Raw genomic sequence first — 24,429 nt, forward strand, 5'->3', positions numbered from 1 at the left:
AATAAATAAATAAATTATTTAAAAAAAGATAAAGGGAAAGAAAAACATTACAACAAGGGGCTGAAAGAGTACAGTGGGTAAGGCCTTGCACCTAGAGTAGCTGGGTTTGATCCCCAGAATTCCATTTGGTATCCTGAGCATTGCTGGGAGTAACTCCTGAGAGCAGAATCAGGAATTACCCCTGAGCATTTCTGGGTGTGAGGTGAACGTGATAACCGCTACACTACGGAAACTACGGGGCTGGAGCAATAGCACAGCATTTGCCTTCTGCGCAGCCAGCCTGGCCGAACTGGGTTCGATTCCTCTGTCCCTCTCGGAGAGCCCGGCAAGCTACTGAGAGTATCTCGCCTGCACAGCAAAGCCTGGCAAGCTACCCGTGACGTATTCAATATGCCAAACACAGTAACAACAAATCTCAAAATGGAGATGTTACTGGGCCCGCTTAAGCAAATCGATGAACAACGGGAGGACAGTGACAGTGATTTCTGTGTGTGGCCCAAAAATAAAACAAACCAAAAAAAGAAAACAAAAATAGAAATTACAAGAAGTTACATGTTTATTTTGGGCATTAATCTGGCAACCCCAATTGCAGGAGGAGGGGCAGGGTCATAAGTTGATCTAAGAAATTAATGAGGGACTGTCAGAGGGATCTTTGCTGGAGCACTTTCTATCTGCGCTCAGATGTCTCTGTCTAGCCCCGAATCATAATTCACGTAACAGCGGAACTCGTTGCCCAGAGTCCGGGTGTGTTCTGGAATGAACCTGCACATCTTCACTCCAAGAAGCTCTGCCGCCGTGTCTTCCATGACAGCACCTAGAAAGAACAAACCGGCTGAACAAGAGCAGACACACCTCCAGCGTCTCGGCAGCAGGTACCAGGATTGACACAGGGAACAACTAGCAGCACTGCCCATAGAGGTCATATAGTGCACGTCCTTCTTATGTTCTTCAGAACTGTTGTACATTATTAATTTTCTTTTTTGTTTCAGTTCAGAAATATTCCTAATAGAAATATATAAGGATAGTGGGAGGGGCGAATAACTAATTTTTTTCCCAACGTTTTTCCCAATGAGTTTTCCAACGTTTATTTCATTAAGAACCTTATGTTTAGGAACATCTAATCCTGCAACCAGACAGGATACATTCACACCAGTTTGGGGCTGACTGAAGACGCTTCCCCCTCTGGCCCAGTGCTCATGCCCTTTGTCCAGATGGCACACTTTCCGTCCTCAGGATGCATTGCTCCTGCTGCCACTCATAGCGAGGACTCCTCTTAATCATCGCCCCCCTTCCACGTCCAGAGCATGGGAGAACCCCACTTTTTCTTCAAAGTCTATCTCTAAGCCACTTTCTGCCTCTTTTACCGCTGCTGCCCCTCCCCCTGCTGGACAGAGAGGTGATCTCTGCAGAGGTGAAAGGGGCCCTTGCCTGATGGACTGCTTTGGCATAAGATTAAAGTAAGCCTTAGACAAATCAGATCTTACCCTTGGTACTTTCGTTTTTGCTGTTTTGTTGTCTGCTATGCAGGGGATCGAATAAGGGCTCCAAAACTACAAGATAAACGCCCTACCACTGAGCTACACTCCAGCCCTCAGGCCTCACTACTTTGCTCCTGACTGGTGCCTGGAGGGGGCTGCTTTGGCCAGCACAGGGGTACACACTGGCCCTGCCCTGAGTAAGCATCCCTGTCACTGAAGGCTCAGGAACCTGCTAACGTAAAACATTCCGGTTCATCTACAGAATTGTCCTCATGCTTATGGTGCCTTTAGCTCCTGTTCTCATTACATTTATCAGGATTTATATCTTCTATTCAGTAAGAACTTTAAATCAATTCCCTTAAACTATAATTTGTGCACCAGGGGCTGGCACAAAGGGTATCAATGGGGCTGACTGAATCAGCTAAGTCCGTCTCTTTCCCCCCCAGTCTTTGGGGGCCACACCCACTAGTGCTCAGGGCTTACTTTTGAGCTCTGCTCTCAGGGGTCACTCCTGGCAGGGCTCAAAACCAGGCAGCTGTGTCCCAGACAAGTATTTTACCCCTTGTACTGTCTCTCTGGCTCGAAGAGTTCATCTTCTGACAAATAAACAATCACACACTGTAGCTGGGCTCTGCAGTCAGCACGAGGTGGTGGCCCTGCAGTCTCAGGTGGCCGTGATAGACAACACTGAGAGCCTGGACACCCAGCTGACCAGAAGAGGAGAGATGATCACTTCAACTTTTCGTTGTCAGAGTTTAGAATGTCCACCTCAAGAAACAGCTCAGTCTCCGGGGTTATATAGTGCAGGTCAACCTGTACCTGCAGGCTGAGTGCATCAGCAGCCTGATGGTGCCTTCAGGCTTCCTGATACCCCAAAATTGCCACTGTGCCTCTGGCCGGACCCCAACAACTTGGGACCAAGTTTACCAAGAAATTAAATGGCCAAAATTTAAGTATGTGGGAGTCATGCCCACAAACCACCTCCAGCTCAGCTATACAAGCTCATTTATTGGTCTTGCTTCAGAGACACATAAATAATCTCAAAAGAGATCAAAATCAGGCCATTTAAGTGCATTAATGGCCATGATTCAGAGACTCACAAATGAATCTCAAAGGAGAACAGCACGCTACAGAGATGTTTCCCAACCAGCATCAAGCTGGTCTCATTGGGGCACCTTGGAGGGGGCAGGTGTGTCCCTCCACCTGCCCCGAATGAACCCTGGCAGCCGCAAAGCTCCAGAACCCAATGCTCATGGCCAATTTTCACAGACCAGACTCATCCTGAGCCCCCCACGCATGAGAATGAATCCGCTAAAAAACCCAAATACGCAGGACCAGTGACTGAAAACTCCAGGTTTCACAGAGTTGGGGATGGGTGACCTCCCCACATCTCCCTACCCTTCTGGTTTCCTGGCAGTCACACCCAAGAACTGCCTCTGGGCACCATTTAAGTGCTTTAACGGCCATGATTCAGAGACTCAAAAATGAATCTCAGAAGAGAGCAGCATGCCATAGATATGCCTCTGGACCCCAAGTATTTAAAAATTCTAGAATTCTGGGAGTGGTCAGCTACTTTCACAGCCACCTGACACCTCATATTATCCATAGCATGCAATACAAAATAAATTATTTAGCATCTCCTAAGGGGCAAGTTGGGGTGGTGGTGGCAAGATTCAAAGTAATGGTGGTGGGATTGGTGTTGAAATACTGAATGTAAACAATTATTGTGAACAACTTTAGGAAAAAATAAAGAATTAAAAAAAATTTTAATGCATGGTTCTTGCCTGCTTCACTCAGCTTAATCAATGGCTGAATAAATAGCAGTACTCCTACATTAAAAAAAAAGAAAGAAAAAGAAATAACTCAAGTCTCACCAGCATGAAAATTCTTCAATAAACCAATCTAATGTCTATCTTGTAACCTTAAACAATTCACTTTAATTCTGCAGATCCAAATTTCCCTTACCAAATATTAATGCCAGATGAAATACTCCTAAAAACCAATAATTATGATGATAAATAAAAATAACACTCTGGGCTGGAGAGATTGTACAACAAATAAGGTACTTGCCTGGCAAGCTGCCAACCCTAGTTCACGGTCCCTCACCAAGTATGGCCCCCTGAATCCCACCAGAAATTGTCCCTGAGTGCAAAGCCAGGAGTAAGCCCTGATACCTCCACGAGTGGCCCGCAGACCAAAATTAATTAATGTTTGAAAATAATATTCCTGCTCACTCATACCTTCTGAGGATGGTGTTGTCAATTCTCAACAATACTGAAAGGCAGGTGGTAGCATCAGTCCCAGTGCCCAGATAAGGAAACGGAGGCATCGAGAGTGAAATAACTTGTTCCAGGTTATGGAATAATTGTTGGATTTGGCATTGGAATTCTAAAATTTCTTCACATTCTTGAAACCTATCTGCCATCATCAACCTTTGAGACATGCCACCTGCACCCACCTGTACACAGCAGAATCTTGCCCCGCGTTAGATACTTGATAGTTTCTGACACTTTTCTGAGACATTCCTCAGAAAGATAGGGAGGATCAGCTATGACGATGTCAAAACTATGTGCAGCAACCTTCTCCGGCAGCTCCAGCGGATGGTTGTAATCATAGAAGATAAACTCTTCCCCATATATGGAAAATCTTCTGTCATATTCAAAGAGGTACACAGAAAAGTTTTCTCTGTGTAGCTCTCGCAACTTCTGGTAAACACTGGGAGAGCTCACACAGGCAATTCTGGAGTACAAAAGAAACAAACTCATGAACACTCTAAGTTCCATGTCCTAGTATGTGGGACCCTCCTAGCACTGCTCAGGAAGGTTCTGAGGGAAAGGAGAAGCATGTGGTGGGGAGACTTACCCAGGGCCTGGCACATGCAAGGTATACCGTCGTGCCACCCCCAAGCCCAGATTTTTCTTAAAGGAAGTAACAAGCTAATCAGTTAGTAACAAATTCTAAGAAAGATATTTGCAGCTGCTTCACTAGCTGGATGGCAGTCAGGAGTCACTTAATCACTTTGAAGTTTATCTTTAGGTACCAAAGGGAAGGGTGCTTGCCTTACACATGGCCAACCAGGGTACAATCCCTGGCACCCCATATGGTCCCTGAAGCCTGCCAAGAGTGATCCAAGAGCACAGATCCAAGAGTAAGCCCTGAGCATCTTCAGGTGTGGCCCAAACGAACACATACACACACACACACACACACACACACACACACACACACACACACACACACACACACCATGTACGTTTGTCTTCAGAAAGGGGAATAAAAAATAAATGGTCACTACCTCACAGAGGTGAGGATTAGATGAAATCTGTACTTAGAATAGAACAGGATACAGTATTCAATAAATGCTACTACTATTAGCCATTTCTAAAATGACAACATGACTCCTAAAAATACTGAAATTGCTTTAAAAAAAATAGAAGTTGCTTCTAAGACTCTTGTTTATGGAAACATTAATAGTGCAAAAATTGTTATAAATAAAACTTAAAAACAACCACCATTTAATTTTATAAGAAAAATAATAGGGGCCAGAGTGATAGTTCATTGCACATGGAGACCCAGGTTCAATCTTCAGCACTGCAAATGGTCCCACAAGCCCTGTCAAGAGTGATTCCTGAGCACAGAGCCAGGAGTAAGCCCTAAGCCAGATGTGGCCCCAAAACAGAACAAAACAGAGAGCTAGAAACAACAGAGGATAAGGTACTAGCCTTGCAGGCAGCTGACCTGAGTTTGATCCTTGGCACAACAAGGTCCCTCAGAGCACCACCAAGAACGACCCCAGAAGAGATCTCTGAGTATGTCCCTAACTCCCCACTGAAGTGGTTTTAATTCCTTATGTTCAGCAGCTATGGACTGTACCTTTTGCAGACTGTACTTTAGATTTCTTATAAACTCTTTCCTCTAGCAAAAACATCTGCAATGCTAGTTCAGAAGACAAAAAAGAAACAAGACAGACTCTCACCTGCCACCTTCTTTAGAAGCGGCAACTGCTTCCTCTGCGAGTCGTGATGCAGTATTCTGGCTGTACCAAAACTGGCTTAACTGCTGTGAGACAGGGATGGCCAGAAGTTATTTTTGAATTGTCATAAATTTCATTCTTTTAATATATATATTTATTAATTTAACTTTTATTAGTGAAACACGGGCTGGAGTGATAGCACAGTAGGTAGGGCGTTTGTCTTGCACGCGGCCCTGTACACAGTTGACCTGAGTTTGATTCCTCCGCCCCTCTTGGAGAGCCCGACAAGCTACCGAGAGTATCACACCCACACAGCAAAGCCTGGCAAGCTACCCATGACGTATTCGATACGCCAAACACAGTAACAACAAGTCTAACGATGGAGACGTTACTGGGCCCGCTTGAACAAATCGATGAACAATGGGAGGACAGTGCAGTGCAGTGCTAGTGAAACACCATGGGTTACAGTTGTAGACTTACAAACTTTCGTGCTTGGGTTTCAGTTATACAATGATCGAGTACCCATCCCTCCACCAGTGCCCATTCCCCACCACCAATGATCCCAGTAAGCCGCCCACCCCCCAAAACCATCCCCTCCTTGCCCTGCCTCTGTGGCAGGGCATTCCCTTTTCCTCTCCTTCCTTTAGGGTGTTGTGGTTTGCCATAGCGGTACTGAGTGGCCGTCATATTCAGTCTATAATCTACTTCCAGCATGCATCTCCCATCCTGGGTGTGCTGTTCTCTTTACTTGGTGTTCCCTTCTCTATCTAAGCTGCCTTTTTTCCCAGCATGCGCTGCCGCTTACAAGCCATGGAGCAAACTTCCTGGTGCTTACCTCAACTATTATTGGTTGTTAGTCTCCCATTCTGTTACTTTATATTCCCCAGATGAGTGTATGTCTTTCTATGTCTGTGCCTCTATTTCTGACTCATTTCACTTAGCATGATACTTTCCATGTAGAACCACCTGTATGCAAATTTCATGACTTCATATTTTCTAACAGCTGCATAGTATTCCACTGTGTAGATGTACCAAAGTTTCAGTCATCTGTTCTAGGGCCCTCGGATTTTTTCCAGATTTTGGCTATTGTAAAACAGTGGAGCAATGAACATGCAAGTGCAGATGTCATTTCGACTGTACTTTTTTGCCTCTCCGGGATATATTCCTAGGAGTGGTATTGCTGGGTCAAATGGGAGCTCAATTTCTAACTTTTTTTTTTTATTAGTGAAACACCATGAGGTACAGTTGTAGACTTATAAACTTTCGTGCTTGGGTTTCAGTTGTTCAATGATCGGGTACCCATCCCTTCACCAGTGCCCATTCTCCACCAATGATCCCAGCAGCCTTCCCACTCCCCCATGCCATCTTCCCCCACCCCGCCTCTGTGGCAGGGCATTCCCTTTTGCTTTCTCTTTCCTTGAAGGTGTTGTAGTTTGCAATAGAGGTATTGAGTAGCCATTGTGTCAGTCTATAGTCTACTTCCCGCATGCATCTCACAACCCGAGCGAGTCCTCCAAACATCCTTTACTTGGTGTTCCCTTTTCCATCTAAGCTGCCTTTTCCCCCAGCATGCGCTGCCAGCTTCCAAGCCGTGGAGTGGACCTCCTGGTACTTATCTCAACTATTCTTGGGTGTTCAACTCCCATTCTGTTGAATTATATTCCCCAGAGGAGTGCATGTCTTTCTATGTCTGTCCCTCTCTTTCTGGCTCATTTCACTCAGCATGGTACTTTCCATGTGGAACAACTTGTATGTAAATTTCATGACTTCATCTTTTCTAACAGCTGTATAGTATTCCATTGTGTAGATGTACCATAGTTTCTTTAACCAGTCATCTATTCTCAGGCAGTTGGGTTTTTTCCAAATTTTGGCTACTGTGAACAGTGCGGCAATGAACATAGAAGTACAGATGTCATTTCGACTGTACTTTTTTGCCTTTCTGGGATATATTCCCAGGAGTGGCATTGCTGGGTCAAATGGGAGCTCAATTTCTATTTTTTTTCTTTTTTAAAAAAAATTTATTTACTTATTTATTTATTGAATCGCTGTGGGAAAAGTTACAAAGCTTTCAGATTTAGGTCTCGGTCATGCAAATATCAATCACATTTCCCTTTACCAATACTTATTTTTCACCACGAAGAACCCCAATAAACCCCCCCCCATGCCTGTGGGGCAGATGAATTCTAGTTAACACTCTATCTACTTTGACTAGCTTCATTGTTTCGATAAAAGTTGCACCATTGTTATTTAGACTTTACCACCCCCCCCCCAAATCAACCATGCTGAAAAAGCATTGTGAAATGATTTGCTTTCTACAGCTGGGTTCAAGAATTAAATGATGTTGCGCGGCCGCTATTGCGGCCGCGTGGTTTTGGACTTCTGCTATTTTACTTATTAACCCTGGAAGTATTTCTACTGAGAGTCAGATAATTAAGAGATTGGTTTCTGTGCTCTGGAGTCGTGGCCGTGCCGGAGAGCCGTTCGTGGGGGGCAACTGGTGACCTCGGTAGGGTGTGAAGGACGGGCTGGAATGCCCCCCGTCCCATAAGGTTTCAGTCGCGCCCCCACCCCCGGCTCAGACCTGCTCTCCACAAGGCTCCCATGTGGCCGCCATCTTTCTTTCCAGAGAGGAGAGGGCAAATGGAGCAACACCCTTTCCCCTCTGGGCAGGCATGATGGCCTGGATTAACGCATAGTCCGTTCGCTTTTCTGGGGAGTTCAATTTCTAATGTTTGAGAATCGTCCATACTATTTTCCAAAAGGGCTGAACCAGTCGGCATTCCCTCCAGCAGTGAAGGAGGGTCCTTTTCTCGCCACATCCGCGCCACCACCAGTTGCTTTTGTTCTTTTGGATGTGGGCCAGTCTCTGTGGTGTGAGATGATATCTCATTGTTGTTCTGATCTGCATCTCCCTGATGATTAGTTATGTAGAGCATTTTCTCATTTCCTTTTTAGCCATTCAGATTTCTTCTTTTAAAAGGTTTCTGTACATTTCATAACCCCATTTTTTGATGGGTTGGATGTTTTCTTCTTGTGAAGTTTTACCAGTGCCTTGTATATCCTTGATATCAACTCCTTACAGGATGGGTATTGGGTGAATATCCTTTCGCATTCTGTAAACTGTCTTTGTATTTTGGTCACTGTTGCTTTTGAGGTGCAGAAGCTTCTTAGTTTAAGACAGTCCCATTTGTTTATCTCTGTTTTCACTTGCTTGGCTAGTGGTGTGTCATCTGAAAATACTGTTAGCTTCAATGTTGTGAAGGATTCTGTCAACCTTGTCTTCAATGTACCTTATGGATTTTGGTCTGATGTTGAGGTCTTTAATCCATTTTGATCGTTCTTTTAATATATAGCCTTTGTGTATATATTTGTGTCTGGTGCCAGGAACAAAACCTCACATACAAGAAAAAGTGCTCCACCCCTGAGCTCTAGCTCCAAATTTTCTTACTAAAACAGATTTTATTTTGGAGCCACACCTGGTGGTGCTCAAGGCTTACTCCTGGCTGTGTGCTCAGGGATCACTCCTGGCAGTACTCAGGGATGCCGGGAATGAACTTGGGTTGTCATGTGCAAGGCAAGTACCTGCTGTACTATCACTCTGGACCCAAAAACCACATATTTGAGACTATTTAAAATTGGCAAAGAGTTCTAACTAGTGAACAGAATGTAGATATTGAGTATCAATGACTACTAATATTACCATAAAAGAAGACAACTGTTAATGAAAGAATACACTCCTACTTTTGAGTCTTGTCAAACAAAAATCTGTATCTGATAAGCCTCTAGATTCAACTTCCAATGAACAGAATAACTAAGACAGAGGATGGAAGGATATATTATATATAATCAGATTCCGAGAATGAAAAAATAAAAAATGAAAAAAAGCAAAACCCTCAAACCCAACCTATGCTCCATTTCTATGGCGCCTTTTTAAATAATTTTTTAATTTCTAGTTTATCCATCTTATTGAATTGATTTAATCAATTTCAATGCCCAATTCAATCAATTTCTTATTATCTTGTTCCTACTTTGGACAAACTAGCAGGCTACCAAATGTAACTTGCCCACAAGGCAGAGTCTGGCAAACTCTCCATGGCATACCCAATATGCCAAATACCAGTAACAATGATGGGTCTCATTCTCCTAACCCTGAAAGAGCCTTGAATATGGCATTTTTAAAAAAATCTCAGGGCTAGGACGAAGGAGACGTTACTGGGGCCTGCTCGAGGCAATCGACAAACAACAGGATGGTCGTGATGGTGATCCATCGAGGGTAAATTGGGTTGTTTTTGTTTTTGTTTTTGTTTTTAGTTTTTTGGGTCATACTCAGTGATGCTCAGAGATTACTCCTGGCTCTGCACTCAAGAATTAGTCCTGGCAGTGCTCGAGGGACCATATGGGATGCTGGGGATCAAACTTGTGTCAGCTGCGTGCAGGGCAAACATGCTACCCACTGTGCTATCACTCCAGCCCAGATGTTTGCTTTTCATTTTGCACTTTCTATTAATGCTAATGATTTTCTTTAAATTTCTACTAACTTATGTTACTAATCACATTTATAAATGTTGTGGCAGTGCAAGGAACTGCATCTAGGTGACAGCAGAGCCAGGAATTAGGGCCCAGAGGGTGCCTAACCAAAGTAAGGCAGCAGGTGCTCTACCTGAGTCATATCCTGGCCCCCACAGTTTGTACAATAATTTAAAAATTAAGCTGAAGGAAAACAGAAAAAAGATCACTCAAGAATAATGTAGCAGTGGAGTTCATGCCCAATTCAATCAGCTAATCAGTGGCTGAATAAATAGCAGTACTCCTACAAAAAAAAAAAAATAATGTAGCAGGTGGCGCCAGATTATACGGCAGGTAGGGTACTTGCTTTGTACACAAGTGACCCCAGTTCAATTCTTGGCACCACATATGGTCTCCTGTGCACCCCGAAGAGGGTTCCTGAGTATAACTGGGTGTAATATAATAGGGCTCAGAACACTGTAGAACTATGTCTCAGTCCCTCAAGCATTGCTGTAAGCAATCCCTGAACACTGAAAGTGATGCCTGAGCATGACCAGATGTGGCCCAAAAACGAAACAAAAAACAGTACTTCAAGTTTTTATAGCTGCTATTTATAGAAGTATCAAACAAATAAGGCAAAAACACATAAAAATGGTGAAAAAGACCTTTGAGTAGAAAGAACACTTAGAGTTAATGAAAGAAGCATTTTGTGGCCCCTATAAGGCTACCCATGACATTCCTCAAAGAAATAGACAAAACACTCCTGAAATTCAGCCCATGAATAGCCAAAGCAATCCTTGTAAAAAAGTAGATAGGTGGCATCACTTTCCCCAACTTCAAACTGTACTACAAAGCAGTAGTAATTACAACAGCATGGTACTGGGCTAGAAACAGAATCGCAGACCAATGAAACAAAGTTGAATATTCTGTCAAAGACTCTCAAATATATGACCACTTAATCTTTGACAATGGAGCAAGAAATGTGAAGTGCAATAAGGAAAGCCTCCTCAACAAGTGATGCTGGGAAAACTGGACAACTACCTGCAAAAAAGAAAAATAAATAAAAATGAACTCTGACCTCTGTCTAATGCCAGGCACAAAAGTCAGATCAGGGACTGGAGCTATAGTACAGTGGGTAGGGTGTTTGCCTTGCATGCGGTTGACCTGGGTTCGACTCCCAGCATCCTATAATGGTCCCCTAAGCACTGCCAGGAGTAATTCCTGTGTGCAAAGCCAGGAGTAAACACTGTGCATTGCCAGGTGTGACCCAAAAAAGAAAAAAAAAATATCAGATCAAAGTGATTAAAGACCCCAATATCATACCTGAATCAATAAGGTACAGGAGGGAAATTTCAGGCAGAACCCTCCATGACACTGAAGCTAAAAGCATCTTTAAGGATGAAACACCACTGACCAAGCAAGTGGAAACAAACATAAGCAAATGGGACTACATTAAACTAAGATGCTTCTGCACCTCAAAAGAAACAGTGACCAAAATACAGAGAGAGCCCAGGGAATGGGAAAGAATATTTACCCAATACCCATCTGATAAGGGGTTAATATCCAGGATATATAAAACACTCGTAGAATTGTACAAAAAACAAAACAAAACAAAACCTCCAACCCCATCAAAAAATTGGGAGAAGAAATGAACAGAAGTTTTCTCAAAAAAGAAATACAAATGGCCAAAAGGCACATGAAAAAAATGTTCCATATCGCTAGCCATCAGGGATATGCAAATCAAAACAACAATGCGATACCATCTCACACCACAGAGACTGGCACACATTCAAAAGAACAAAAGCCACCAGTGCTGGCGTAGATGTGGGGAAAAAGGGATGCTCTTTCACTGTTGGTGGGAATGCCAACTGGTCCAGCCTTTCTGGAAAACAATATGGACAGTCCTTCAAAAACTAGAAATTGAGCTTCCATATGACCCTGCAATACCACTTCTGGGAATATATCCCAGTGATGCAAAAAAGCAGTAGAAATGACATCTGTACCTATATGGTCATCACAGCACTGTTCACAATAGCCAAAATCTGGAAACAACCCAAGTGCCCTAGAACAGATGACTGATTAAAGAAACTTTAGTACATCTACACAGTGGAATACTATGCAGCTGTCAGGAGAGATGAAGTCATGAACCTTACTTATAAATGGACAGGCACGGAGAGTATCATGCTAAGTGAAATGAGTTAGAAAGAGAGACAGATATAGAAGGACTGCACTCATTTGTGGAGTATGAAACAATGTAACATGAGGCTCACACCTAAGGATAGTAGGTACACGGGACAGGAAGATTGCTCCATAGCTGGAAGCCTGCCTCATGAGCAGAGGGGAGAAGGCAGCTGGAATAGAAAAGGGATCACTAAGAAAATGATGGGAGATGTGTGCTGAAAGTAGATAAAGGACCAAACATTATAGCCTCTCAGTATCTGTAATGCAAATTATAATGCCCAAAAGTAGAGAGAGACTATGGGGGAAATTGTCTGCCACAGAGGCAGGGGAAGGGTTGAGATGAGTGGGGTATACTGGGGACACTGGTGATGGAGAATGTGCACTGGTGGAAGGATGGGTGTTCGATCATCGTATGACGGAAACTCAAACATGAAAGTTTTGTAACTGTATCTCATGGTGATTCAATAAAAAAAATTTTATTTAAAAAGGATTTTGAGGGGCTGGAGAGATAGCACAGCAGGTAGGGCGTTTGCCTTGCATGCAGCCGATCCACCCGGGTTCGATTCCCAGCATCCCATATGGTCCCCTGAGCACCACCAGGAGTAACTCCTAAGTACAGAGCCAGGAGTAACCCTTGTGCATCGCCGGGTGTGACCCAAAAAGTAAAAAAAACAATAAAATAAAAAATAAAAAGGATTTTGATTAATCAGTTTTAAACAGATGGCAAGCAGAGAAGAAAAAAATTTTTTTTTGGTTTTGGGGCCATATCTGATAGTGTTCAGGGGCTTCTCCTAGCCCTGGAAGTGCTTGTAGGACCATATCCAGTGCCAGGAATTTGAACCAGGGTCAGTGGGATGCAAGTAAGCACCTTCACCCCTTTACTCTCTCCAGCCCATAGAAAAATAATACATAACTAAAAAATCCGAAGAACACAAAATGTAAAAGACTATATAAAGATAAATATATAAAAGATTCCTTCCAGTGGTAAAGTGATAAAGAGAGACAAATTAAATATCAAGTATAGTCAGAGAAAATTCAAGCCCCATCTTAACTCATATTATCTCATAAATTTACATTTTTAGATTCAATCTTGAGTTCCCCCTCACTTTTCTTCTCTTGTTAATTTATACTTTTACTAGGGCCATAAGAAAAAACAATGAAAATGTATTGCATATAACAGAAATAAAAACTCCCTGTCATCACAAAAGGGGATGCCCTGCCACAGAGGCAGGGTGGGATGAGGGGTATGGGGGGTGGGAGGGATACTGGGATCTGTGGTGGTGGGAAATGGGCTTTGGTGGAGGGATAGGTATTTGATCATTGTATAATTGAAACCCAAGCACAAAAATTTGTAAGTCTACAACTGTACCTCATGGTGTCTCACTAATAATAATAATAAAAAAAACCTCCCTGTCATCATGGAGAGGCACAACAGGGAGGGCACTGGGCTTGCACACAGCCAATCAAGAGTTCCCAGCATCCCGTATAGTCACCGGAGCACCGCCAGAAGTGATCCCTGAGTAGACCCAGGAGAAAGCACCATAACATGTGGCACAAAAACAGAAAATGAAATAAAAAAAACTTCCTGTCATTTTTTATTCCATCTAAGATCAGTTACACTACTTACTGTGATGATACATTTTTTTCCCTCTTTCCACAAAAAAAAAAAAAAGCCGTTACAATGAATCTATATACAAAGAGGTAAAAATTGTGTTGGCCATAATGAAATTCTGTAACCACATCTGAAAAGTCCCCTCTGGTGACCGACTAGCCAGCCTGAGAATCTGAATCAGAAAAAAATATACTGGGCACATATGCTGTCCAAGCCCATGTGCTGCTTGTGCCCACGTGTCAAGCATATGTGTCGCCTGCATCTCGCCTCTTGAGATGTGTACTTTCCTGTCTAATGCTGGGGTGGATGTAGGGGCTCTCTCCGCCCTTGAAGAAGTTCGCATTCTCTCTTGAGCATATTACTCTCTCTCTCTCACTTTCCCTCCCTCCTCAGCTTCCAAAATCCTCCAAATAAAATCTGCTTTACTTCACTGTTTACTCCTGAAACTATTTTCTGCAAGGTGAGTCAAGAACTCGGTAACTTTGGGAAAGGCCTAGGACTGACTTTCTTTTCCAAAAAAAAAAAAAAAAAAAAAAACAAAAACAAACAAAAAAAAACTGTCTTAATGTTCATAGATGGCTTTCTGCATTAACGCCTATTCTAATGATCACTTCCTGATGATAAGTTAGACAGATTTGGCTATCAGGTGGATAAAGACAAATCCTGGATTAGGTACAGAATGAGTTCCACAATAGTATTTCCTGATGGAAGTGGGATGCAAGGCTTACCCAATCCTCTTCTATGATTCCAATGCTATATTTATCATCCCCACCTAGGTCAGTTTGTTGTTTCTGCTCAGCATAAAATTCCTGGAGTGCTATTAAGGTTTGGACTGAAAGCTGGGGAACATCATCGTCTTCTGAGTCACTCATTACACAAATTGTCAACGACCTGCAGAGAAGAAGAGAAGTACTATTAGGTGTTCTCTCCTGTCACAAAATTGTTAAATTATATTGCAGAGAAAGGATCCCAACTTCAAGTTTTTGTTTCAGTCCCCCCATGCAGTCCAAGGGGCCCGCGGCACTCCTAGGGATATTTTGCCCACCAGGCCAGGTAATTCAATGCAGGCCAGTGATTCAGTGATGCTTGTGATGATGGTGGCCATCCAAGTAGTTCTTGTACTCTCCAGGTTATACCTGAAATTCTCAGGGGCCATGTAGTACAGAGGCCTGAATTTGCACACCCAAGTCATGTATCCCTGACCTCTCAGTGATCTCCCTATTACTGCAATTAGGAGTTTTATATGACATCAAACTTCTATAGCTGTGTTCTATAAACTACAGTTTAACAAATGTATGCTTTCCCCTTAAATAGTTTTTTATAGGTAAAGGTAAAGGTAAAGGCCCTCCCGTTGATCATCGATTTGCTCGAGCGGGCCCAGTAACGTCTCCATTGGAGACTTTGTTGTTACTGTGTCTGGCATATCGAATACTCTCGGTAGCTTGCCGGGCTCTCCGAGAGGGGCGGAGGAATCGAACTCGGGTCGGCCATGTTGGCCGCATGTAAGGCGAACGCCCTACCCGCTGTGCTATCGCTCCAGCCCGGGTGAAAAAAACTAATCAAAATATACACTGTTTAAATGTTTTTATACACTGTTTAAATGTTTATACACTGTTTAAATATACACTGTTTAAATGTTTTTTAAATGTTTAAATGTTGTTACACAGGACAATTTATTTATTTTTTTGCTTTTTGGGTCACACCCGGCAATGCTCAGGGGTTACTCCTGGCTCATGCACTCAGGAATTACTCCTGGCAGTGCTGGGGGACCATAAGTGATGCTGGAAATCAAACCCAGGTCAGCCATGTGCAAGGCAAACGCCCTACCCGTTGTGCTATTATCCCAGCCCCCAGGATAAATAATTAATACAAATAGCACTGTAGCACTGTCCTCATGTTGTTCATCGATTTGCTCAAGCGGGTGCCAGTAACATCTCCGTTGTGAGACTTGTTGTTACTGTTTTTGGCATATCAAATATGCCACAGGGTGCTTGCCAGGCTCTGCCGTGTGTGCAGGATACTCTTGGTAGCTTGCTAGGTCTCCGAGAGGGATGGAGGAATCGAACCTGGGTTGGTTGCGTGCAAGGCAAACACCCTACCCGCTGTGTTACTGCTCCAGCCCCCAGGAGAAATTATTAATACAAATATCTAAAAATATTTCTTCTTGTCCCAATGGTCAATACACAGACATTTCACAGACAATTCCCTGAAGCAGAGACTTTTAATGCTTGAATGACACTACTTAAGTGATTTAAGTCTCTTGGGTGCTACTGAAAGGATAAGTGAAGAATTCATTAAAAGATCTATGAAAAATCAAACAGATAACAGAGAAGAAAGGCAAACAAGATGAGAGGAGGAGGAGTAAGAAGTGATGGCCAAGCACAATTCCTCTCAGTGCTTCTTCCAAGTAGTCTGCCCCAGTCTCTGACAAGTGCCAAGTTTAGGGACTTCCTAGGACCACCCTTATGTTCAACATTTGCTAGGAAAAAAAACTTAGAACTCACTAAATTGCTCTCATGGTTACATTCATCACAGGGAAATAACAAAGAGGAATCAGCCAAGAAAGAGATGAACAGCAGCATCTAGGCAAGCTCCAAATCAGGCAACGTTCATCTTTTTCTCCTTCTGGTGATGTCTGACAATGTTTTATTACTCAAATAAAAAACATCTATGCCTCATTGAAGCACTGTTTACAATAGCCAAAATCTGAAAACAACCCAAGTGCCCTAGAACAGATGACTGGTTAAAGAAACTTTGATACATCTACACAATGGAATACTGTGCAGTTGTTAGGAGTGATGAAGTCATGAACTTTGCTTTTAAATAGATAGACATGGAAAGTATGATGCTAAGTGAAATAAGTCAGAAAGAGAGAGACAGACATAGAAGGACTGCACTCATTTGTGGAGTATAAAACAACATAACATGAAACTCACACCTAAGGATAGTCGGTACACGGGAAGATTGCTCAATAGCTAGCTGGAAGCCTGACTCATGAGCAGAGGGGAGAAGGCAGCTGGAATACAGAAGGGATCACTTAGAAAATGATGGCTTGAGGAACCGGTCAGGATGGGAGATGTGTGCTGAAAGTAGATAAAGGACCAAACATGATAACCTCTCACTGTCTGTATTGCAAACCATAACGCCCAAAAGTAGAGAAAGAGTATGGGAAACATTTGTCTGCCATGGGGGCAGGGGGAGGACAGGGAAGGGGGGGTGGTATACCGGGGATATTGGTGGTGGAGAATGTGCACTGGTGGAGGGATGGGTGCTTGATCATTGTGTGATTGTAACTCAAACATGAAAGCCTGTAACTATCACACAGGATGATTCAATAAAATTAAAAACAAATCTATGCCTCAACTAGTGACAAACCAAAGAAGCAAAATAATGTACTAAATCCATGTTTTCTTTCATCAAAGATTTACCTGTGTAAAAGCCTGGTAATAAACATCTGGTTACAAGTTCATCTAGTCCCCATGAAAAATGAGCAAGCCACAAGGTATATACATGATTAGATTGACAAAAGGCTCAAAAACAAACCTAAGGCAACTAGGGATATTATAGCAGGTAAGGCGTTTGCCTTGCACTTGCCAAACTGGGCTTCAATCTCCAGCACTGCATATGATCCCCAGAAGTAATCCCTCAACACAAAATCAGGAGTAAGCCCTGAGCACAGACAGTCTGCCCCCAAACTAAAAGCAACAACAAAGTAAAACTAAAGTATGCTGTTTAAGGAATCATCAAGCCCTACATTCAAAGATATGCTGGCTTTATTATCAAAAACCTTCTCAAACAGAAGACTCCAAGTTCACACATCCCATTTCGGAACTGCCTGCATTCTAACTTGGAGTGATTCCTTTCTTTCTCTTTATAGGGGTTTCCTTTTCTCCCTCTCTTCTTGCTCATATTTCCTAAATAAAACAAGTCTCCAGGTTAGAACAACTCACTGATGGATTTTTTTTTTAAACTGAATATCCGTGAGGTAGACGATAACAAAGCTGTTCATAATTGGGTTTCAGTCATGATCCAGCACCCATTCCTCCACCAGTGTACATTTCCCATGACCAATATCCCCTGTTTCCCTCCCACCATCCCCCAATACCCCACGCCCAATCTCCCTCTATGGGAGGCACTTTCCCTCTTGCTCTCTCTCCTTTTCCTTTTGTGCATTATGATTTGCAATGCAGGTGTTGAGAAGTCATGATATTTGTTCAGGGCATTCTCACTGATTAATTCTAAGGATAAATTCTTTCTCTGAGTTTAAGGAAAAAGAAAAGGATATCCACTCTCGTCACTTTTATTTAATTAACACTGACCTGCCTTTTCAAATAATGTAAGAAGGGAAAAGTAAAACAATAAGCATAAGGACTATAAATAAGGAAATGTGAAAATAATTATTCACAGAGGAAATCCTAAGAAAACTTCTCTAAGTGATCATAATTCAACATAAAAGTGCCATCACATTGCATAGTACCTTCAACAGTGTTATGAAGAATAACACTTCACCTCTATGGTCCTTGTTCAAAGAATAAGCAATGATCCCAGTCTAATTATGACTACACAATCAGAAAAATTCCAATTAATCTTGTTTTCTGCATGTAAGTGTCCATCCAGCTGTTGAGTTCTCTATTTCATCCTATTATTAGTTTTTTTTTAATCCTTTTACATGAAATTTTTTAAGTGTCAAGGAACCATGTTTACAGTTATTCACAGTTGGGTTTCAGGTGTACAATGTTCCTACACCAATCCCACTACCAATGTTGACAATATTCCCCTCCAGCCCCTATTAACCTACCTCCTTGATAATTTTTTATTTGGGGCCAACACCCCACAATGCTCCTGATGAGGAGCAAACCCAGATCAGCCACATGGATGGCAAGCACCTTGCCTGCCATACCATTGCTCCTGCCTGACAGGTATGGGTATGTGTGTGTGTGTGTGTGCGTGTGTGTGTGTGTGTGTGTGTGTGTATATATATATATATATATACACATACATACATACATATATAATCTTTTTGAGTCACACCTGGCAATGCTCAGAGGTTACTCCTGGCTCTGCATTTAGGAATAACTCCTGGAAGCGCTTGGGAGACAAACCCGGACTGGCCGTGTGGAAGGCAAACGCCCTATCCACTGTACTATGGCTCCAGCCCGCCCCCCCCACCCCCTGCCCCGAAAGGCATATTTTTAAGTTCAGTTAGTCTTGTGAGTCCCCTGCTTGTATTGTTGGCTCTATAGTTTAGATATATACTTATACCACACCTCTATGCCACTGATGTTTTGGAGGCCCCAAGCCCCTGCCCCTGTTACCTCCTATTCATCTCTTCTTACTCCAAACTTCAATCTCTTTTCTTCCCTGTCCTTCTCATCTATAATCTAGAGTCAAGAATAATCTGGGAATTCCCCTTTGATTCCCTACATTCCATCCTATTGTTCTTCTACATACCAGATAAATGAGCGTATCCAGTGTTTGTCCTTCCTTTTGACTTACTTCAGTTAATATGCTATCCTCCAGTTCTATTCAAGTTCATAATTCATCAGAATCCCATAGTATTCCACTGTATATGTAGATATACTTTCATCATCCATTCATCTGTTCTTGGACACTGGGGTTGATTTCATATCATAGCTGTTGTTCTGAATGATGCAATGAATAATTGTGTACATATGTCCTTTTGGGCTAATTCTTTTGTGTCCTGGGTTAAAAACCAGTAAGTGGAAATGTTGGGTTGTTTGGCAGATCTATTCCTACTTTTCTGAGAAATCTCCACAGCTTTTCGTAGTACTGAACCAGGCAACACTCCCACTAGTAGTGAATGAGAGTTCCTTTTTACACCCTTGCCAACATAGATTGTTCCCTGTTTTTTTTTTTTGGGGGGGGGGGGGGTTTGTTTTGTGATACATGCTAATTGTACTGATGTGCGATATCTCATTGTCATCTTTAGTTTTCCCTGATAATAAGTGATGAGCACTTCTTCATAAGTCTATTGCCATTTGTCTTCAGAGACGTTTCTGTTCATTTTCCTTTTCCCATATTTTTGAATAGGGTTCTTGGATTTTTTGTTGTTGATCTTTGTGAGTGCTTTACATATATTGGATATTAAGTGAGAACATTTTCTCCCATTCAGCTGAGTATCTTTTAGTTTCAGCCTGTTTCTTTTTTCTTTTTTTTTTAATTAGTGAAACACTTAAAAAAAAAAAAAGGTGTTGGAGGCATCGGTGTCCTTGTCAACACAAACTTGGCCAAGAGCATTGATTCATTCGAATGCCTAACAACCCAAATCGAACGTTTACATTTGAATAGATGTGGCTCACTGCCTGCGGTTTCTATCTTCGTTGTCTATGCACCAACATCTCATTATGATGAAAGAGAAATCGAGAAGTTCTACATGGAGCTAGAGAAGTTCTATAAAGAAGACCACACCTTCTACAAGATCATTGTGGGTGATTTTAATGCCAAGATAGGACCGAGAAGATCAGCTGAAGAACTTCACATCGGGACCCATGGCCTAGAATGGAACGAACAGGGTGAGAGACTGTCTGAGTTCATCATGTCGACCAAGACCATTCATGGGAACTCACAGTTCCAGAAGGCAGAATCTAAACGATGGACATGGGAGTCTCCCGGTGGACGATTCCACAACGAAATAGACCACATCATATTCAATCGACGGTTTTGCCTGACTGATGTCGCTGTTGTCCCAAAATTTCGAATGGGATCGGACCACCGTCTCCTTCGTGCAAAATTCTACTTCACAGAGCGGGGAGAAAGGGCTGCAAAGTTCAAAAAGAGAACTCCCAGAATGACCACCAACTGGGAACTCTTTGGTACTATTGCAGCAACATTGGAAGGTGCCATTGTTGACAACATTGACGAGGAATACGATCGACTGGTTCAGCACCTCCATGAATGTGCAAGGAACGCCAAGAGAGAGACAGCCACAAAAAATCGCCTATCTTCGAAAACTCTTGAGCTAATTCGCCAGCGTGGTATGGCGCATGCCTCAGGCAACCGCAAGCTAACATCCGAGCTCGCGAAGCAGTGCAGAGATGCGATCAAGGAAGACCTCAAAGAAGAAGAGCAGAAGTACTGGTAGATGCGGCAGAAGCTGGGAAAAGTATTCGTAATGCCCGCCTGTCCTTCGCCAACTATAAGACCAAGATGACTGCCCTCCGACGTCCTGATGGATCCATCACATCCTCCAAAATGGCAAAGGAGAAGATTATCCATGACTTCTACTCAAATCTCTTCGATAGCCATGTCCACTTGCCGACATACCAAATTCCACAGGATGGGTATGTCGTTCCCAACGTTCTCCCTTCCGAAATCCGACACACCATTTCGTCGGTAAAGAAACAAACAGCACCCGGCCCAGACAAGGTCAGACCTGAACACCTGAAGAACCTGCCGTCAGTACTCATCAATACACTGGCTCGGCTCTTCACTCGCTACCTGTCTGAATGCAAGGTTCCGTCCCAATGGAAAACCAGCAGGACCATACTACTGTTCAAGAAGGGAGACATCCATGACATTGGCAACTATCGACCAATCTGCCTATTGTCTGTCATCTACAAGTTGTTCACTCAAGTCATCCTAAATAGGATTGGCAGAACACTAGATGAAGGACAACCATGCGAGCAAGCAGGGTTCCGCAAAGGATTCAGCACCATCGACCATATCCACACGACAACCAAGCTCATTGAGGTTTCTCGGGAGTTCAAGATGCCGCTCTGTTTAACGTTCATTGATTTAAAGAAGGCCTTTGATTCTGTTGAGACGGAAGCGGTCATTGAAGCCCTAGCCAATCAGGGCATTCAAGCCCAATACATCAGGATCCTCCGTGAGCTGTATTGCGGATTCACTACCAGGATCTCACCATTCTACAAAGAAGTGATTGTTGATGTCAAGAGAGGGGTTCAGCAGGGTGATACCATTTCACCGAAACTCTTCAGTGCCACCCTCAAGAACATCATGCGACGACTGGAATGGGAAGGAATGGGAGTGAAGATAGATGGTCGGCAACTACACCACCTCCGCTTTGCTGATGACATTGTTTTAATAACACCAAACATCAGCCAAGCGGCACAAATGCTGGCCGACTTTGACCGTGAGTGTGGAAAGGTAGGACTACAGCTGAATCTTACGAAGACAATGTTTATGAGAAACAGCCTTGTTCCTGACGCCCCATTCGCTCTCAATGGAACGACCATCTCCGAATGCAACAGCTATGTGTACCTAGGTCGAGAGGTCAACATGACAAATGACCTGGCACCCGAGCTGAGCAGGAGGAAGAGAGCGGCTTGGAACGCCTTCAGGAACGTCGAAGAAATAGCTAAGAGGACGAAGAACCTCCGGCTCTGGGCACATCTCTTTGATTCCACTGTTCTTCCTGCATTAACATATGCCTCAGAGACCTGGGCCCTACGCAAACAGGATGAGAACGCTATTCAGGTCTCCCAAAGAAGAATAGAAAGAGCTATGCTTGGAATATCACGTTTCACTCAAATGAGAGAACGAATCCGGAGTTCTGACATCTGTCGACGATCAAGGATCAGGGACGCTGTCTCATTTGCCAAGGTGTCGAAAATCAGATGGGCTGGTCACATAATGAGATTTAAAGACGACCGTTGGACTAGAGCTGTTACTGATTGGATTCCACGGGATGTCAAGAGACCGCGTGGCCGCCCACCTACCAGATGGTCAGACTTCTTCGTCAAGATCATGAACGATCAGTTTGAGGCCCTTCATATTCCCGGAGCGAACAGATGCCATTGGGCTACACTAGCACGCAACAGGGACAAATGGAGACGTTACTGGCGCCCGCTCGAGCAAATCGACGACTAACGGGAAGTTAAGTGATTAAGTGAAACACCATGAGGTACAGTTGTAGACTTTCAAATTTTTGTGCTTGGGTTTCAATTATACAATGATCAAATACCCATCCCTCCACCAGTGCCCATTTTTCACCACCATGGGTCCCAGTATCCCTCCCATCCCCCATCCCACCCTGCCTCTGTGGCAGGGCATTCCCTTTTGTTCTCTCTCTCCTTTTGGGTGTTGTGGTTTGCAAAAGATAAGCCTGTTTCTTTATCCAAGCAGAAACCTTTACTTTGATGAAGTCCCATTTACTTTATCTTGTTTCTGCTGCCTTTATGGAACCATATCACTGAAAACACCTTTGACATCCAAATATTGGCGCATTCTGCCACTATTTTCCTCGATGTATTTTATGAATTCTGGTCTCATCTTAAGGCCTTGTTTCACTTTGAAATGACTTTGAACTCATTTTTGTATAAGGTGTGGGATATGGATTCAGCTTTATATTTTGTCATATGTGGCTATCCAATTTTCCCAAGACTATTTGTTGAAGAAGCTATCAATACTCCATTTCATGTACCTAGCTTCTTTGTCAATAATTAGTTGACCAGAGATCTGAGGGATTTTGGGGTACTTGTTTCTAACCCACTAATCAAAGTTGATCCTTATTCCAGTACCATCCTATTGTGATCATGATAACTTTATAGCCTAGTTTCAAGTTAGGTAATGTGATACCTTCCAATTTCATATTTTTCAGTACGGTGTTGGCTAGGAGTCTGAGCTCTTGCTCTCTTATCCTGGTTATTTTTAACCTATTCTGTTAATCTTTTATTTAGATCATTTACATTAACTATATTAATGCTTAAGTCTATCATTTATTATTATATTATTCCTTTTAAAAACTCCTGTTTCACTTTCCTGCTCTCTTATACATTACTATATATATATCTTTAGCATTCAATGTATGAGTCTAGGGAGAGAGCTCAAGTGGTTGGGCAAATGCCTAGTATGTGAATGGTCCTTGAGTTCAATCCTTAGCCTGGGGGTGGTCGCTACAACTTTTGTTTGTGCTGTCAGGTATCAAACCCAGGGTCTTACACACGCAGGGCAAGAGCTCTAACATGCAGCTACACCCTCTGGCACAAGAAGTTTTTATAAGAATTCAATTTATATGAAAAAAGTGTATAAAAGACTTAAATAGGCACATCAAAAAGATAACATAAATATCACATGAAAAGTTGTTCATGCTTATTAGTCATCAGTTTGCAAATTATGATCATAATGAGATAGCATTACTCACCAAAGAGATTGACTAAAATTAAAAACATAATACTGAATGTTTTTGAGGATGCATAAGTAATGAAACTGCCTACTCTAACGATTAAAAATAAAAATTGATATGCACTGTGGAAAACAACTGTATCCTACTCCTATACCCTTCAATTTAGAAATCATTTATACAACCCAAACATAAAAGCTTGTAATTTTCTCACGGTGATTCAATAAAATTTAAAAAAATCATTTATACAGTAGCTGGAGAGATGGTACGGGTGGAGGCACTGCCTTCTATGTGGTTGACCCTGGTTAGATCCCTAGCATTGCATAGAAGTCCCATGAGTACCACCGGCAGTGAAAAACAAAAACAAAAAAAGAACAAAAGAAGGCCTTTCTTTTTCTTTCTTTCTTTCTTTTTCTTTCTTTCTTTCTTTCTTTCTTTCTTTCTTTCTTTCTCTCTATGTATATATACGTACACAAATAGATATAATGCCTATAAATACCTGTAATTTATGAGTAACATATAAATGATGTTCAAAGTAGAGATAGATAATAGCAATGATTGAAACCAATTTAAATGC

At 42.6% G+C, this 24,429-nt stretch overlaps 1 protein-coding gene across 1 annotated transcript in view; it reads right to left on the bottom strand.

The window, feature by feature from the left end:
* Nucleotides 1-568: 568 nt before the first annotated feature.
* EEF1AKMT1 (EEF1A lysine methyltransferase 1) overlaps nucleotides 569-24,429 on the bottom strand; it is a 35,983-nt gene continuing 12,122 nt past the window's right edge. Inside the window, exons 2-5 of the mRNA XM_056133024.1 lie at nucleotides 14,479-14,641; nucleotides 5,455-5,537; nucleotides 3,937-4,217; nucleotides 569-814 (exon numbers count right to left, since the gene is read on the bottom strand). Of these exons, the coding sequence (XP_055988999.1) occupies nucleotides 678-814; nucleotides 3,937-4,217; nucleotides 5,455-5,537; nucleotides 14,479-14,641 (664 nt within the window). The 3' untranslated portion in view covers nucleotides 569-677. The remainder of the gene's footprint in view (nucleotides 815-3,936; nucleotides 4,218-5,454; nucleotides 5,538-14,478; nucleotides 14,642-24,429) is intronic.

The sequence above is a fragment of the Sorex fumeus genome, unplaced genomic scaffold (assembly GCF_029834395.1).
Source record: "Sorex fumeus unplaced genomic scaffold, SorFum_2.1 ptg000095l, whole genome shotgun sequence".
NCBI lineage: Eukaryota > Metazoa > Chordata > Mammalia > Eulipotyphla > Soricidae > Sorex > Sorex fumeus.